Here is an 18662-nt window from a genome sequence, read left to right on the forward strand (position 1 = left end):
CTGCAAAACTTTGCGGCCGAAACACGCATCCGTAGATGCCCAAACATCCACCCTGTAAAATTTGGTGAAAATGTGCACGGACGACCAGGTAGCCGCCTTACACACTTGAGAAACAGACGCTTGATGTTGGAAGGCCCAGGAAGCACTAATCGCCCTGGTAGAGTGCACCGTGATGGGAAAGGGGGGCACCTAATGGCATAAGCCTGGACAATAGTATGTCTGATCCAACGAGAAATGATGACAGAAGAGGCCGCCAGGCCCTTCCTCGGGCCATCCACATTTACAAACAGCAAATCCGACTTCCGAAAAGGAGCCATAACCGACAGACGGAGAGCCTGAACATCCAGAGTGCAAGGGGTGAGATGGCCGAGGACACAAGGAAGGAAGGACAATGTCCTTGTTTAGATGAAAGGCAGATACCACCTTCGGGAGAAACGAGGGATGCGGACGCAGCACCGTCCTATCCTTGTAGAGAACCAAATGGAAAGACTTACACAACATGGCCGCCAGCATAGAAACTCGCTGAGTGAACGTAACAGCCACAAGAAAGACAACCTTCAGAGAGAGTGTGAGTAAGGGGATCTCCCTAATGTTCTTGAACGGTGGCTTCTGAAGTACCAAGAGCACCATGTTTAGACTCCATGGAGACAGTGGTGAGCGTACTGGGGGAGCCACGTGCCGAACCCCTTGAACAAAAGGTATGCACCAACGAGTGAGTAGCCAACGGCCGCTGAAAAAAAATAGCAAGAGCCGATATTTGCCCCTTGATAGTACTCAAAGCCAGCTTCTGATCAACCCCACGCTGCAGGAACACAAGGATCTTAGATACCGAATAGGAGCGCGGATGCCACCCCTCGCACAAAGAGATGTAAGCCTTCCAGGTGCAATGATAAATCCTCCGTGAAGTGGACTTATGCGCCTTCAACATAGTGGGAATCACAGAAAACGGCAACCCCCAGTCTCTCAGCACCTGGCTTTCAATAGCCAGGCCCTCAAAGCCAGAGACGGTAAAGCAGGGTGTATTAATCGGTCCCTGAGACAGAAGGTCCACCAGCACCGGCAGTCGCCAGGGGGCGTCAGCCACCATCCGTACCATGTTGGCATACCAGGGACGCCGAGGCCAATCTGGAGCGATTAGAATAACTGGTATCCCCTCGGCCTCTACCCTGCGCAGCAGACGAGGGAGGAGCTTGAGATGAGGGAAGGCATAAATTAGCTGATAATGCCCCCACAGAGCCACCAGCGCATCTGCCAAGGGATCCCTTGTTCTGGCCACGAATCTCTGCAACTTCCGATTGAGACAAGAGGCCAGAAGATCCACATCTGGCTTGCCCCACCGCAGGCTAATAAGATGAAAAACCCCTGGATGCAGCGACCACTCCCCCTGATCCAGCAACTGATGGCTGAGGTAGTCCGCTTGCCAGTTTTCTACGCCCGGAATGTAGACAGCGGAGAGATCCGGCACGTGAAGTTCTGCCCACCGCAGAATATGAGAGACCTCCAGTGTCACTGCTGAGCTCCTCGTCCTCCCCCTGGGGTTTGACGTAAGCCACCGCCATGGCATTGTCCGACTGGATCCTGACTGGATGACCGCGCAGCAGCTGCATCCAAATGGAGAGACTTAATCTGATCGCACGCAACTCCAGAACGTTGACCGACAGATGAGACTCTTCCGACGTCCAGTGGCCCTGGGCTGATCGAAGGCCTAGAACCAACCCCAGCCAGTCAGGACCCGAGTGTAAAACTGGGCATACAGGACCACCTCGAAGGTGGATACCATGAGGCCCAGAACCCGCATGCAAAGACGTAGGACAGCAGCAACGGCACCGCAGTGTGAGGGGTCTGAAGTTTGATTGGCGGAAGAAAAACCCTCGCCTGCGCAGAGTCGAGAATCAACCCTAAGTATTACAGGCATTGGGCCGGGAGCAACACGGACTTCTGGAGGTTCAACACCCACCCGAACTCTTGCAAGGCTTGCATGGTGATTGCCACATTGTCCCTCAGTTCTGAAGCTGACGCCGCTTGCAGGAGGAAATCGTCCAGGTAGCCCATGACCGCCATCCCCCCGCTGTCTCAGCAACGGCAGAACCGGTGCCAGCACCTTGGTGAAGACCCGGGGAGCCGAGGTCAGGCCAAAGGGAAGTGCCATAAACTTAAAACGCAGGAAACGATGGTGCCTGACACAGATGGGGACATGCAAGTATGCGTCCTTGAGGCCAGGAAATCCCCCTGATGAAGCGCGGCCACCACAAAACAAACAGACCCCATCCTGAACCTCCGTACCTTCACAAAACAATTGAGGGCCTTGAGATCCAGGATTGGACGAACCCCTTCCTTCTTTGGAACTATGAACAGATTGGAGTAGAAACCCTGAAACCTTTCCGAAGCTGGTACCGGAACTATCACCCCCCCAAAGAAGCAAGTCCTGCACTGCCCTAAACAAAGCCTGCTGACGAGACGGGGGAAGATGAAGATTGGAGGGAAAATACATGTCTGGTGGAAAGGAAAGAAACTCTATTTTGTAGCCGGACAAAATTAGTTTGCGGACCCAATGATCAGAAAGAAGGGAAGTCCACCGGTCCACAAACCACCGAAGGCAACCCCCCACCCGCAAGTCGGGCGAGGGTAAACCTTCATGAAGAGGGCTTGTCCGCAGACTTGTTGGGCTTGCGATGCCAGGGACGCTTTGGTCCACCCGCGGGAGCCTCGGCAGGCTGGGAACCCTTACCCGCAGGCGGAAGAAAAAAGTGCCTGTGAGCGGAAAAGGAGGGGCCCTGCCTGTGACGGGGCTCCTTGCCTTTTTTGGACTGCGGGAGAAAGGTACTCTTCCTCCCGGTAATATCCTTTATAATGTCCTTTATAATGTCCTTTATAATGTCATCCAGAGTGGCTCCAAAAAGGCACCCACCCTGGAAAGGCAAATCCGCAAGAGCCTTCTTAGACGTTTGGTCCACCAACGAGCACTTAAGCCAAAGCAACCGGCAAAGGACCACGACCAACACGGAGATTTTAGAAAGTAACGTGTCCAAGGCCGCGTCACAAACATACCTGTACCCTTGCACTAACTGGTCTGCCAGTTCCACACAGACCGGAGAAACTTGCTCATTACCCAACTCATGGTGTAATAGCTTAGCCCATTCAGTAAGCGTCTGCGACACCAGAGCCGTGGCCAACACTGGACGAAGGGCCGAACCTGCAATCGTAGACCATAGAACATAGACCAAGCGACCGCCTTGGCCTTTCTGTTGGCAGGGTCCTTGAAAGAAGGGACCCCTCCACCGGAATCATGGTCGCCTTGTTCAACTGAGATACTGGAGGATCAATGACAGGAGGGGAAGACCATTTCTTCAGCAGACTCTCCTCAAAGGGGTAACGCACCGAAAAACGTCTCGGGACTGGAAAGGACCACTGCGGGCGTTCCCAATCCTTGTAAATAAACCTATTGAAATAAGACAGGTAAGGAAACACCTTAGCGGTGCGGACTGGCTTATGAGACCCAAAGGGAACCGACACCTCTTCAGATGCCCCTGCTGAATCCTCAATTTTCAAGGTATCGCGCACTGCCGAGATGAGTGCGCCCACCAGTGCTTTTTAATGCGCAGCGACGGACGCAAAGGATTCCTCCTCGCTGTCCGAAGGAACAGGGGCCGCATCATCTGAGCCCTCCGGGCAGGGGCCATCTACTAGGGCAGAGCCCGACTCCGGATCAGAGTCCTCCCCAGAAGATGGAGGGGGTGGGGGGCGTCTTCTACCTGCCTTACGCCTGCACGCCACTTCAACCTGAGAGATGGAGGATTCCAGGACCGCTGAAAAAGCGTCCAGGGGAACAGCAGACCCAGAGAAACCAGCTGCCGTCATGGGGGTGTCTGGGGGAGGGGCACCTGCTTCAGACACCATGGAAGTCCCACGCTCGACCGGACACCACCAGGGACCGAACGCCCACGAGGGAGAGAAAGAAGGGAAACCACCCCCACAGACTGGGAGAACCCCAGGAGGACTCACCTCCCCGACCCAGACCTCAGAGGAGCGGTGCTGTGTGCTGTCCGTCCACCGGCAGATGGGATAAGCCATGAGGAGTTCCACGCTCGTGCCAGGCTCCAGGGGTAACGTCCAGCGCTAGAGGGCCAGCAGAAGTCTCCCCACGAGGCTACAAGAAACTGGACGCTGGACGCACTTCCACAGACAGAGCCCTAAGCCAGTAATGCCCAAAGACTAAGGTAAAATGCCCGCCGCGGCTATGGGAAAATGGCCGCGGCGCCCAGCCCCAAACAAATGGCTGCTACACGTGGAGGAGGATGCCAGCCACACACCCCACACCTGGAGAACACAGAGACCGGAGAGGACCCCACAAAGCCCAGGTAGGGGCCAAAATGTCCACCTAGTGGCAACCAGCAACCAACTGGGCGATGGCTGCCAAGCAGTGCAACAGGGGGGCAGGGGGGAGGGAGAGGAGGAAATTCCCCATAACCGACCACCCCAGAGAGTACCCAACTGCTCCAAACCTTGCCCGGACCAGGCCAGGGAGCATGTACTTACCCATCCAGCAGGGATTGCGGGTCACACTCCCAAGACAGGTCCACCTCCCGCCTAAACGCAGTGACTTTTGGCCACAGTGACCCTATGACCCAGACGTCATGTGCCTGGTCATATGTGTCCCTGCAAGGCATCCAGCCCGCCGGCTGCCCCGATCCAGGATGGGGCTTGTCGCGGCTGACCTAGAGCGGAGCTCAGGTCTGTGCGCGCTCGGTGGCCAGGCTGGGGAGACTACCAGGATCAATGATATCTAGCCTGTCACCCAGCCCAGGAGTTGATTGTAGATGCAGATCAAAAATAATAAGAACAAAATAATAAAAATAAAAAACCAAAGGAACCACAGGTCCCAGCAGGGAGCTAGGTCCTTCTCCTAGACTAGGCAGAAAAAAACTGAGCTGCCTGTAGCAGAGTAGGGGGTTACTACCAGTAAGGATCGCCCCTAGGCGGTGCTGTTCTTGTTCTTTTTTTCTGCCTAGTCCTACTCCTGAAGGTGGTGATATAACCCTAAGGTCAAGAATGGAAGTGCTGTTTCCGTCAATGAAAGAAAGAGAAAATGTACGGTTAGTTGTCCGTAAGAGCAAAAATGTTTCATCAATGGTCAGCCGGGGTTAAAAAATGCCTCATCAGTGGGTAGTGGAAGATAAAAAAATGCCCAATCAGTGGTCAGTAGGAGGAAAAAATACCTTGGCATCAGTGGTCAGTAAGAAAAGAAAAATGCTCCGACTTCAGTGATCAGTGGCAGCAAAGAATGCCCCAGTATTAGTGGTCAGTAATAGGAACAAAATGGCAGTGTGTTGGTAGTGAGTGAGAGTAAGGATTTCCCAGTGTCAGCAGTCAGGAGGAGAAAGAAATGCCCCAACGTTATTGTCAGTAAGAGGAAAAATATTAGGAACTGATAGCTGGAGAGCACTGGGGCTGGAGGCTCTCTACAGGACCCTGTGGATGCCTGGGGACTTTGTAGCAGGCACTCTGGGAGAATGGCTCTTCAGGGGGCTGGGGATCTGCAGAAGGCTAAGGGGCATGATAGGGGCTGTGGGGCTCTGTGGATAGAAGGAGGCTCTGGAGGAAAGCTGGGGGACAGTACTATAGGGGCACTACACTGTAGAAGGTTGTAGAGGAAATAAGGGGGGAACTGCATTGTAGGGGGCACTTGCAAGGGACAGTGTGCAACAGAGACTGCTTTTCCCACCACACTTTCAGTTTAGACTTTGTCAGTACAGGCACCCCATGGAGTGGGAAAGTGAAACTTCCCCTTCATCCTCTCTTCACATAACAGGTCACAAGAGGTCTGTAGCATTTGGGGAAGCATTCATTTACAATGCCTCCCTATAATGCCTCATGGAGCAGTGCCCTGTGCTATACTCAGCATTCCAGCATCAGTGCACCCTGTGCCACTCTGCAGAGTGTCCTGGATCCTAGCACACACAAAGGAGAGCTTCCTTCAGCCAACCACTTCCCATTTCAGGGCCCCTCCAGCCTGGGTCCCATAGCCACTGCATGGGTTACTATGGCGGTAGTTTCGCCAGTGTTGCTGCAACTGACAGAAGGCATAATGAATTGCTATGCAAGGGCAGCATTAGTAACATTTTATTTATGTAAGCAGCCTTAAAATGTTTTGACAGTCTCTTAAAGGATGAATATCATCCAGAATTACTTAAAGATCATTACCTGGTGCTTGTTCTCAAGTCCCAGTATCTTATGTATGTATCATAGCCACACGATAACAAAACAGAAGGTGTTTCATAGCAGACATCCAGAACACCAGCACCTCGTTTAAATTCAGTTCCAAGGCAGTCCATCAGTTTGCCACTGCAATGACAAGAAATTCCTTTTACATTGGCATTAACAAGTAACCATAATCTTTTATATACAGGTTGCCTTTTGTGTGTGCTAGATGTGCACACACCCATTCATTGTGAAAAATATTGCATTATGGAAGGACAAATTCCCATGAAAGCAGTCACAAAATATTATTGATTTTACACGAAACATTAATATAAAACATTAAACCTCTATCATCTGGCCCTGCAACTTTTAAAGGATTGGGCCTCTGCTGGATTGCAGATTAAGGTACAATGGGAACCTAGGCGAAAAAGCCGCTTTGGACCCACCCTCCCTGGTCCTTTAGATTGACATTCATAAAGATTGTAATAAGCACAGAGAAGCTGCTCTCATTTGCATTGTGTGTTCTGGCATTGTCCCATCAGATACCAACTGCCTACGAGTGCATCTTCCCTTGTGAATTGACAGGCAGGTGCAAAGCTTGGACCATTGCGCTATCCCCTTATTTAACTGCAGGAGCAGGAAGGCTGTAGCTGGGCCACCTGGACATCTACTGTGCTCCTGCCTAAGTTGTCTTGTGGATGATTCATCTCTGGGGTTGCCTGAAGGCCAAAGTGGAATTAAAGATAAACCTCAACGAACTAAAAAGAACTACTGGCTATACACATACTGCAGGTGTATATTTATGTGTAGATGGGGACTGAAAAAAGCATCAGCCTTTTATGTGCATTTACCTAATTTAAACATTTTTACTCATTAATAAAACTTACTGAGCTTTACAAGCAAGGGAGCTGACACCATCCCACAAATATTCTCTGGCACAACAGCCCCTATGGAAAATGCTAGCATTCCCAGACTCCCAGTCCAGGCATGGCTGTTACCCATTACTATGCCAGGATACATGTAAATATTTAAATGTTAAACTTTGCTTTGAAGAAGTTAGCCGAGATGATACTCTAGTCAGCTCCCTCTAATCTCACCACTGATCATAAATCATTATGAAAGAACAGACATCTTCTATCACAGGAGAATATATTTTCATTGCTCAGATACAGTAAAAACCAGTAATATTTATTAAACCAGATGCATATATGTCTCTTTTTGGAACATATGCTGTTCTTTACTGAAATGTTGTCTCAATCCTCCAGTATGGTCCCTGAAGCAGGTGTCTGAGGCACACATCCAACTTCATGTTCTTAAGCAGTGACATTTCATATTAAAATGTGTATTTGCTCCAATTCACTGTAGAACCTGCTGACACATGGACTCCCCAAGAAGAATTGGACAATTGTTTTATTATACTTGAAATAAGTATTTTTTTGTAATGCTTAAGTGTACAAGATGGTCTTTCTCATCACTCCTACAATGTGTTCTCACCAGAAAATTGGTGCAATTCAAGAAATGTCCTATGCAAACAATGCAAAGTTTCCTTTTTTCAGTTACATTAGATGCCACACCTCTTGCATATCAAATCCCATTTCTAAAGTCATATAATAGTATTTTTAGGTTAAGCATACAGAACTTAGGTTTATTGTGGAACAATGTAAAATAATGCATTTGGGTGGCAAAAATATGAATGCAATCTACTCACTAGGGGGAGAACCTTTGGGGGAATCTAGGATGGAAAAGGACCTGGGGGTCCTAGTAGATGATAGGCTCAGCAATGGCATGCAATGCCGAGCTGCTGCTAACAAAGCAAACAGAATATTGGCATGCATTAAAAAGTGGATTAACTCAAGAGATAAAGCGATAATTCTCCCACTCCACAAGACTCTGGTCCGGCCGCACCTAGAGTATGCTGTCCAGTTCTGGGCATCAGTCCTCAGGAAGGATGTGCTGGAAATGGAGCAAGTACAGAGAAGGGCAACAAAACTAATAAAGGGACGGGAGGATATTAGTTATGAAGAAAGGTTACTAGCACTGAACTTATTCTCTCTGGGGAAGAGACACTTGAGAGGGGATATGATTTCAATTTACAAATACCGTACTGGTGACCCCACAATAGGGATAAAACTTTTCCGCGAAAGGGAGTTTAATAAGACACATTTCAACTCATTAAAATTAGAAGAAAAGAGGTTTAACCTTAAACTGCATAGAGGGTTCTTTACTGTAAGAGCGGCAAGGATGTGGAATTCCCTTCCACAGTTGGTGGTTTCAGCGGGGAGCATCGATAGTTTAAAAAAAACAATTAGAAAGGAACCTGAACGACCACAACATACAGGGATATACAATGTAATACTGGCATATAAACACACACATAGGTTGAACTTGATGGACTTGTGTCTTTTTTCAACCTCACCTACTATGTAACTATTCATATCCACATAAATCCACTGGAATTATAATTACTGATATATAAATATATATGCTGAGGCACCTCACACTTATTAACAGCCTTGTGATTAAAATCAATAAATTCTCAGGGTTTATGACTAATACTTGGGGTGACCTAACATACACTATATTGTCAAAAGCATTGGGATGCCTGCCTTTACACGCACATAAACTTTAATGGCATCCCAGGTCTTAGTCCATAGGGTTCAATATTGAGTAGGGCCACCCTTTGCAGCTATAACAGCTTCAACTCTTCTGGGAAGGCTGTCCTCAAGATTTAGGAGAGTGTCTATGGGAATGTTTGACCATTCTTCCAGAAGCGCATTTGTGAGGTCAGGCACTGATGCGGACGAGAAGGCCTGGCTCACAGTTTCTGCACCAATTCATTCAAAAGGTATGCTTTTGGGTTGAGGTCAGGACTCTGGTTAACCCCCCCCGGGGGTTTCGTGGTCGGTCATCAAGCCCTGCACTTACCCCATCTAGGTTGCGTGCAGGCAGCACTCCTACGGGCAAAGGGCAGCGGGTGTCTCCTCTTCCTCTGCATCACGGTAGCGAATATTCATTTGCTATTCTCACACAACTGGGTGGGCTCACAAGCCTACCCTTTTTTGAAGCCTATCAGAGCTCTAATCACGTGCTTAAAAAAAAAAAACACCCCCCCATTGGAATCCATGCGTCTGGCGCTCTGCATGTAGATCAGGGGGCCGGACGCATGGATGGGGGGGGCGGCCCGTGCGCCGCTAATGGATGGGTCGCCACTGATCTAAACTCTGTAAATCATCAGTTCATAAACTATGTTAAAGTGGATTGTCAGAGCAGTGTAATATGACTGCATAAATGTGCATTAGTTTTCCTTCTAATGGCCAATATATACTAGCTGTTGCATAATTGTAGTCTTTCAACCTAAAATGGCAACCTACTCTGAAAAATTCTGCGCTGCCATTCAAAAAGGTACAGTGGGAAAAACAAAAAAGCAGGTCTACCTTATCATAGGTCTATTACAGACCTATGATATGTTATATACCATGCTGTATGCAATGTCAAAGCTTAACATGTAGTTGACTGGCTTCTTACAAGTTTTACTTGTGAAGACTATTATTTATGAGTGAGTTAACATACATGACAATATGCTGGAATGTTTCAAATGGTTAATCTCATCTGCCCATGATTAGCACTGCATAGTTACAGGGGAAAAACTAATCATTGCTTGGTAATCCCTGGAAACAGCATCTAAATGACCCCTTTTACTCCAATACAGAGCTACTTAGGGGAAAATGAAACCAAATAACTATATATTATAATCTTCTGATCTGCTCCTTAATTTAACTGCTTCCCTTGTATGTCTCACAATGGGTAAACAGCACCTGCTCTTAAGTAAGTTACAAATGATATACATTAAATCAAAAGAATGGAATCTGACATGAGATTCATGCATCAGACTCCATTATTTTGCCACTCTCTGCTCCTTGATCTAGTGTCACAGATCTGAGGCACCATCTGTAATCTGGGCTAAAACCTTGTTGGGGGATAAAGACCACACAAAAGGAGAAATAGAGTCCTGGGAGATGTTAAAATAAGTAAACACCTTTGTGTCAGCGAAATAGCTGATAAAGCAGATTAGCGGCTGGTGCACTGGAGTTCCCAGATCAGAAGGCGAAGCCCTGTACGATCTTTGTAGCCAGCACGCTTCTGTGATCACAGCGCTGGCTGCATGCTGGGGCAGGCCCGTTTCCCCCAGTGGCTCTCCAAAGAGCAGATTATGTAGAATAACAATTTCATTGTCACTGTGTAATTCCCTCCGTGACCGTGACTGTGGGCTACAACATCGACCTTTAATGCCTAGTCCATAGCATCCATTTAAACAGGCTTGACAACCTTAGCGACAGCCCCCCATGAGATCATCATGGGCAAGTTTTAACATCAAGTGCATAGACTAATCCCCAAAATCTGAGCCCAGGGGTGCTGGTTATTGAACTTAAGACTTTCTCAGGGCAATGGGCATAAAGATTTCAGTAGAGGTTTTGCTTGCAGCCTCATTTGTATTGCCTAAAATGTAATCCATGTGTTATAACCAACAAATAATAAAAAAAAATATTCATCCATTCACTATATAGTAAATAGTATAGTATAAATGTATTAAGTAATGCATATTGTTTAAAAGTAACTGAATTGAGTTTATATTAAAGAAAATTATTCTACAAGATACAAATAAGGCATATTAGGAAATAATGAACTAAAGAAATAGTAAAATAATAAGTAATAATGAACTAAAGTAATAGTATAAAGGGGAATATCATTCATAAGTTTACACTTATAAGGCCACATCTCTACAACCTAGATTCATAAGGCATTAGCTAAGCACTACCCTTTGTGATTAAGCCTTAAACTCATCACTGCAACTGATTCTCCAGATTGGGCAACACAGGTATACCTGTATCCTCAGATCAAAGTTTAACAAAAACACATCATATAAAACAAATAGCAGCATTCTGTAGCTTTGAAAGTAAAAATGTTATGAAAAGTGAAAAAAAAAACTTGTGAACACAATTACCACCCTTGGCTTCCCTGTATAGGTAAACAGAATAACCTGTTAGATTATGGCAAATGTGCCAAAAGAAACCAAAAAAACTTCACTAGAAGTCCTTTAGTGTACTGCATTAAAGTAAAACTAAAGGCAAACCCCTTTTTTCCTTTGGATAGAGTAAGGGAAGGTTATGACCCATGGCAGTTTGTGTGCCATTAGGGAGATTTCCCTTCACTTCCTGTCCCCTAGTCAAAAAGGAACCTGGCTGTCACTAGGACTAGTATCCTCATTGGAAGATTTCCCTTCTATTACTGTTCTTGGGACAACCCAAAATGTGGGTGCTTCTTTTACTTTCACTTTTAGTTATAAGGGGTGAAGCTCCATAATGGGGACACAGCATCAAAAAACTGATAGGTGTTCTAATCCATCTCCACTCTGTTCAAAACTAAAATAAAATGCAATTATGTGTGCTTTAAAGTAGAACTATAGGCAACACTTTTTTTTTTTCATTTTGGATATAGAAAGAGAGGGTTATAACCCCAGTTAGATTATTTTTCACCAGTGTGTTCCATTGCAAAGATTTATTTTCACTTCCTGTCCAAAAGCCAAACAGGAAGTGAGAGGAAATTTCTGCAATTCCTTGTGGACCCCTAGATTCCCCCCATTGGAATATTTCCCCTCTAATATTTTTATGGGGACAACCCAAAATGTGGGATTTTCTTTTACTTTCACTTTCAATGATAATGATAAACAGGACAAATAGACAGGATGAATCTCCCTAATGGGGGCACTGACAGCAATAAAAACTGACAAGTGTTCTAATTCCCCTCTACTCTATCAAAAACTAAAATAATAGATATTGTTTAAGTTTTTAAAACAGCTTGGATTTACAAGTCATAACTTCCATCAGAAGCAGAAAAAATGCTAATAACAGCTTCTAGGAGCTTAAAAAAACACTAGTGTGCATGGAGCCTTAGGCAGGTGTAAAAAATTCTGTACATTAAAAATGCTTTCAGAAACAGAAGTGTTAAAAGTTTATTTGTATGAATTAACAAAATGGAAAGTAAATGAACAAAAGAGAAATCCAAATCAAATCAATATTTGGTGTGACCACCCTTTGCCTTCACACAGCATCAACAAAGTTTGAACAGCACATCTTGAAACCCCAGTCTGCTTTGAAATCTTTGCCTGGGAGAGACCTTTCTGATGCACTATAACTACCTTGTCTCTTGTTGCTCAGTCTTGCCATGGTGTATGACCTGTGACATGAAACCGTCTTCCATAACCTCACCTTAGTAGCAGAGTTTGACTTTTCCTCACCCAGTTTTAAGCCACCTACATAGCTGTTTCTATTTCAGTTAATGACTGTGTTTTAACCTACATATAAAATTGATGATCATTAGCCCCTGTTTGGTATAATTGGTTAATCTTACACCTGACTCTAATCCTACAAAGTTTCTGACTTTGTTCAAAGTGTGCAAGTGTAAGAAGTGATGCTGGCTTGAAGCCAAAGGGTAGTCACACCAAATATTAATTTGATTTAGATTTTTCTTCTGGTCACTCACTTTGCACATCTTGTAAATTGATGAACAAACAGTTACAGTTCTTTGCTTTTGAGAAGGTTTGTTTGTTTTGTAACTTTGCAATGGTATGTATTATTACATGCTAACACTTTCTTTAAAAACACGTTACATGCATGGAATTAGAAGCACGTTGCTGAATGCACTGCAACACCATGACTGAGGTGTGTACAGCCCATTGCCAAATGTGATCACAAGTTGTAAACTCATTTCCCAAGCACAATGCCTAGAGCTCAATAGGCCTTTCCAATGCTTTCAGAGTGTACTGGCTATAGTGTAGCACTGGCTATTTTTGAGCAGTAGTAGTGCCTGATCTAAGCTGTGTGTGAACCGATGATTTGAAGTTTCCAGCTATATGAAAGGTGTACTAATGCAATTCTCTAACAAAGCCTAGACCCTTATCTCTACCAGTCTTCCTGTATCTTACAGAGAAGCAGATGAAACGTGATAGTGGATTAAAAGCCAAATTTGTCTTGTGTTAAACTTCAAAAGAAAGCCCTCACCATCATTCCTTGCTTGAGACATCTCCTAAAGGTAAGCGACCACCACAAAGACAACAATAAAGCCAGGCCTATAATAACATTTCTGTCATTCCTTCTCTGAGCTCACAACACACAAAAATGCGTTCCCTACCTGTGATCGTCATATATACGTGCACACTACATAGAGGCTATTAGAAAAGATGCTTATTCTCTTCATGTGATAAAATCTAAGGGACATGGAAGAGCTCTCACAAGAATGACAATACGGAAAAGATTTGCATACAAAAGTATGGCAACTTTACAACAATAACTAAGAACTTATTCACACAGACTTGATATTATAAGCATTTATAGGACATTTCTAAACACCCATTAATGTTAAATGCTATAATGTACACTGTGTGTTTACTTGCATTCAGGTATGTTAAGCTTGGCTGCATTTGGAAAAAAAAAAAAATCTGTGCATCCAGGGACAGATTGGATACTCTGAACACGTCTAAACAAGCGTAATCGCATGTAAATGCATGTAAAGACAAAAATTGCGCTTACACTAATTAATATAAGCTGCGACTAAAAAAGTAGTAAACCATGAATAATATATAAATCAATAAGTCGCGCTGCGAACTAAAAATGACAACTGGCAAATGCCTAACAAGCCTCATAGAGATATGGGGATAAATAATAATCACTATATAGATGAATATTATAGATAAATATTATAAGAGTGCTGAGCAGTATAAATACACACTTTAAGGTTAACCCAAACTAAATGCTATTAGTTAGGTGGGACACAGATAACAATGACTCTGTCCAAAAAAAACAATATTGCAAGACCCAATCAATGAGGAGGAGCTACGTCCCGACGACACCGCGATACACACACCCGGAAGACACGGGTTACTTTGGAGCCGGCCGGCTTTTTTCTACATGCTTGTAACTACCATGTTTATGTAAGTGCAACTTTTAATTTTTATACTCATTAAAACGCTGGTTTTATACTATGTGGAGCACTTTGTTTCTTGCATGGTGACATTTCCCTATTTTCGGAGGCTGGTGGGAGAGAGTCCCTGGACGCTGAGTGCCTGCTTTAAAGATCCCTGGCTGGGGTTGCAGCCATCCGCTCCCTGGGTCTCCTGTAATTAAGAGACCATTTTTATCTGGTAAGAGAATTTTTCTCAAGAGGTGGAGGTCTGTCTACGCACTCTATTTTTTCACTACAGCAAGATCCTGTTATAATATCCACAGAGCACTTGGAGACAAGTCATTTTTATATATTTTAATTTCACACGGATGGACTTTTATTATTATTGTTTGTGTTGAGCCACGGACTTTTCTTTGGGATTATTGTTATTATTATTTTATACTATTTTCCCTTATTTATTACACTATAGTTTTTTTTCTCACTGATTTGTCACACCATTTTTCCTACAAGTTACTGGAGATACTCACCGGTCATTGATTGGGTCTTGCAATATTGTTTTTTTTGGACAGAGTCATTGTTATCTGTGTCCCACCTAACTAATAGCATTTAGTTTGGGTTAACCTTAAAGTGTGTATTTATACTGCTCAGCACTCTTATAATATTTATCTATAATATTCATCTATATAGTGATTATTATTTATCCCCATATCTCTATGAGGCTTGTTAGGCATTTGCCAGTTGCATGTACTTTAAAACACAGGAGAAATTTTGTAGAGCTGGCTGGGCAGAAGACATAGGGGAAATTTCAGATGAGGAATGGAACACCATACTTGAGAATGTGCTTAAAGTGTCCCTATGCTCCTCTCAAAAACTCACCCAATTATTTATTATTCACCGTACATATCGCACACCCGAAAAATTACATAAATGGCACAGGAGAGATGATCCGTTATGTCCTCGCTGCCTTATTGACAATGGTACACTTATTCACATGCTTTGGAATCTGCTTTTGGGGCAGAATCACTACAGCAGGTGCGCCATCATAGAACTTATCAGAGAGTGGGATCCGCTAGAGTTGAGTCTGGAGGAGGAAAACATCACCCCGTTCATGCAATGACTTTAATTGGACAAGTGTAATGCAACAGCTGGGTACTGCAGAGGTCGATTTGTAAATAGTTTGCTTAGTTTAATGGTTAACATTGGGGAAAAAAACGTACACCACTCCCCACTGGTTAGGGGACGTTGATACCCTAAGCCGCTTGTTGACCCCGTTGGGTCAGGAAGTAGGAAAAGGGGGAGAGGGAAGGGAAAATAAAAAAGTAAATGAAAAATGACCTATAGAGGATATGCAGGACAAGTAACGTGTTCTAGAGGTCACAAACATAATAAATGTATCACATAAGTATATCTAAATTTCCGATTGTGATGATTGTTTGCCTTTTAAGGAATATGGTTGACCGTTAAGTCATGTAACAATGATGTTAAATGTCCTCATATAATATGGAATTAGATTTGATTTGTATGCTGGAATGTAATCCTCTGCCTTTTTTGTTAAATGAGGTTATTTTCAATAAAAAAGATCTGATTTAAAAAAAAAAAAAAAACACAGGAGAAATTGATCTTGGAAGTATAAAATTTGTTTATACTTCCTAGATCAAATTCTCATTCATTTAATCAAAACAAATGCAGCGGGCCCATGTGAATGAACTAAAAACTAAAAACTGCAACTGTCGCTGCTGAAGACTAATCTTTTTTGTGCCATGTTACTTTTTATTTATTCTCATATCTATAACTAACCCCCCCCCCAGAACTAATCATACTACCTGCCTCCCAGCAGTCCTGCCAAGGAGTTGGTGATGAGTAAGCATTGGCCTGGGAGCAGAAATAACTCAGCTAGATACCCACCAACCATGCAGGTGCATGCACATGATGTACCAAGAACTTGTTTACCAAAGTCTTTATACTAAGTCACCACCAACATAACATTAATATTTAATTTAGCTGAATTTAGCTTTTTTTTTGTGTAGGTTTACTTTAAATTTAGAGGGGTAAACCAGAATACGCTTTCCAATCAATTTACATCAACTTTTTGACCTCCCCGTATTGGTCTCTTTTCATCTATGGTGTATCTGATATTCAGAGTAACCAGAGGCGAGATTACCACAACTGTTAAAATTGTACTCAGTATTTTTCACTTCTTTCATTACCTTAATTACATATTTTTTCTTAAAGGATTGATCACTACTTTAAAGTGATTGAAAGTCAATTATTTTTAATTTAAAGCGGAGTTCCAGCCTGGGTGAAAAAATAAATAAAAGTCAGCAGCTACAAATACTGTAGCTGCTGACTTTTAATATAAGGACACTTACCTGTCCAGGGAGCCCACAATGATGGCACATGAAGCCGACCCATCTATAAGTTCTGGGTGCAGGCGCCGGCATCCTTACTAAGGGAAACAGGAAGTAAAGCCTTGCGGCTTCACAGCCTGTTTCCTACTGCACATGCATAAGTCACGCTGCGCTTTCTGAATGGTCCCACTATCTTCTGGGACCTGTGCATCTCCCGGAAGGCAGCAGGGGGGGGGGGGGGCTGGATGTTTCATAGATCGCTGCACAATGGTGTGATAAGTAGAAAAAACATATAAAATATTAAAAACAAAAGCTTGCCATTAAAACCTTTAAACAAAAGTTCTTTAGACTTTAATTTGTATTGATGGAAAATTTAGTTACATTACATTTTTACCGTTTTAATTTGTATAAGAACACTTGTTTTAAAATGTTGGTGCATCCTTTAAATTATTAACCTAAACAATGTACTGCTGGTATCTTAAATTACAAAAAAATAAAAATGTATATATATATATACACACACACACGACATTGTGACATTGTGAAAACAGTACATGGAATAAAGCAAAGAGAATGAAACTACAAGCACTAAGTAATATGTTGGCACTCCATTAATAAAGACTAATAATATAAGAGCTAGAAGGTTTAAGTTTTTGAGTTTGGCTGACAGCATTCCCAAAATGGAACAGACTTGTAGGGGTGTTCCATAAAAACCCACTTGTGTGGATGCTCTTGGGGAGAAAGGGCAAAGGCTCACATTACACCTTCTCTTTCTACAAGAGGCCTCCTTAATCTAAGCAGCTAAGAGTTAATTTATCCCTGTTGAATTGCTGCCTCTATCAGACAATCGGTTGTTTCAAGAAGAGGACTTGTCTTGTGAAGCCCTTTGCTTTAATAACACCCAAGACACTTTCAAGTGGTATATTCATTACCCAAATAATGAAAAGAGCTACTTCCACAGATTTGTTATTGTACCACTCCATTCATTACAAGAACATCTGCTAGGCTCTCCAATATTACCAAATTCATTGTTTGGGTTCTAGCTTTCTTTGCCTCTCTCTCTCTTTCCCGCTTTTCTTTATCGAGCATTCACTAATGAGTATAATGTGCACTGGCCAAAAGCATTAAAAAGCTCTTGTCTGGTTTAATCTGGAGAAGTAATGCAAGTTTTGTTTGTTTGTTTATTTTACATTATGGCAGATAAAACGGATGGTGGGAGCGAAGGGGAGGAATGAAATTTGCTTGGCACTTGTTGGGTACTGGCATGCCAGCAAGAAGTCTGAAGGTGGTAGGAGTGCACAGTGCCAACATTATCCATTCAGAAGCCCTCTCCGCTGCTGTATAGTGTGCCAACATGATATTTCAGTGATGTGATCATTATATGTATTGAAATAAAAAAATAAACATTATCACAAAAGCACTGGTGACCTACTTAGACAAAAATAGTGAATACGGACTTGAGCTAACTATTCTAAATATTTTCCAAAGTATTTAATATGTACTTTTCACTACAAATTACGAAAGACATGGATAAAGAAAAAGTGAGAGGGATGCAGAGAGAGAGATGAGAAAACAAACTCTATAAATAAAGGTACATTCCAGGAAGGCGGCATACCACAGAATCTTGAGACAAGAGAATGTAGTGCTGCTGAAAAGCAAAATATAAAGCGACCTGACTCTGGTTGCCATGGTAAGATAAAAGTAAATAAAATGGACTTTCTAGCTTGTTAATTTTAAAGCATTATACCCTCATCTTTAAAATAGAACACCAGCCCAAATTATTTGGAAATGATAGATTTTCAGATTATTTTTGCTGTATGTGACTTCAATTGGGATGATTTCCCCTCACTTCCTGTTGCAGGGAACACTTGCCAGAATAGTAGGGGATGAGGGTAAATCTCTCATGTGGGATGAAACAAATAAATAAACTGACAGAAGTAGTTCTAACTGTTCCCAACTTATCTAAAACAACAAAAAATGCAAATAAAATTCAGCTTTAGATACATACCTCAATAACCCCACTACCTGCAAACTGGTCAAAACCTTTAATGGCTTCCACTGATCTTACAATTAAAATATCTCTGTTAGGCATGAACATTAAATGTTCAGCAGATAGTGAGTGAACTTTCTAGATTGTGCTCAGGACTAGAAAATGTG

General features: G+C 43.4%; 1 protein-coding gene across 1 annotated transcript in view; it reads right to left on the minus strand.

Annotated features, from left to right (window-relative positions):
• Nucleotides 1-18662, minus strand: part of FBXW4 (F-box and WD repeat domain containing 4) — a 334157-nt gene that overhangs the window by 61607 nt on the left and 253888 nt on the right. Inside the window, exon 7 of the mRNA XM_073596185.1 lies at nt 6202-6342. Within this exon, the coding sequence (XP_073452286.1) occupies nt 6202-6342 (141 nt within the window). The remainder of the gene's footprint in view (nt 1-6201; nt 6343-18662) is intronic.

This window comes from Aquarana catesbeiana, linkage group LG08 (assembly GCF_042186555.1).
Source record: "Aquarana catesbeiana isolate 2022-GZ linkage group LG08, ASM4218655v1, whole genome shotgun sequence".
NCBI lineage: Eukaryota > Metazoa > Chordata > Amphibia > Anura > Ranidae > Aquarana > Aquarana catesbeiana.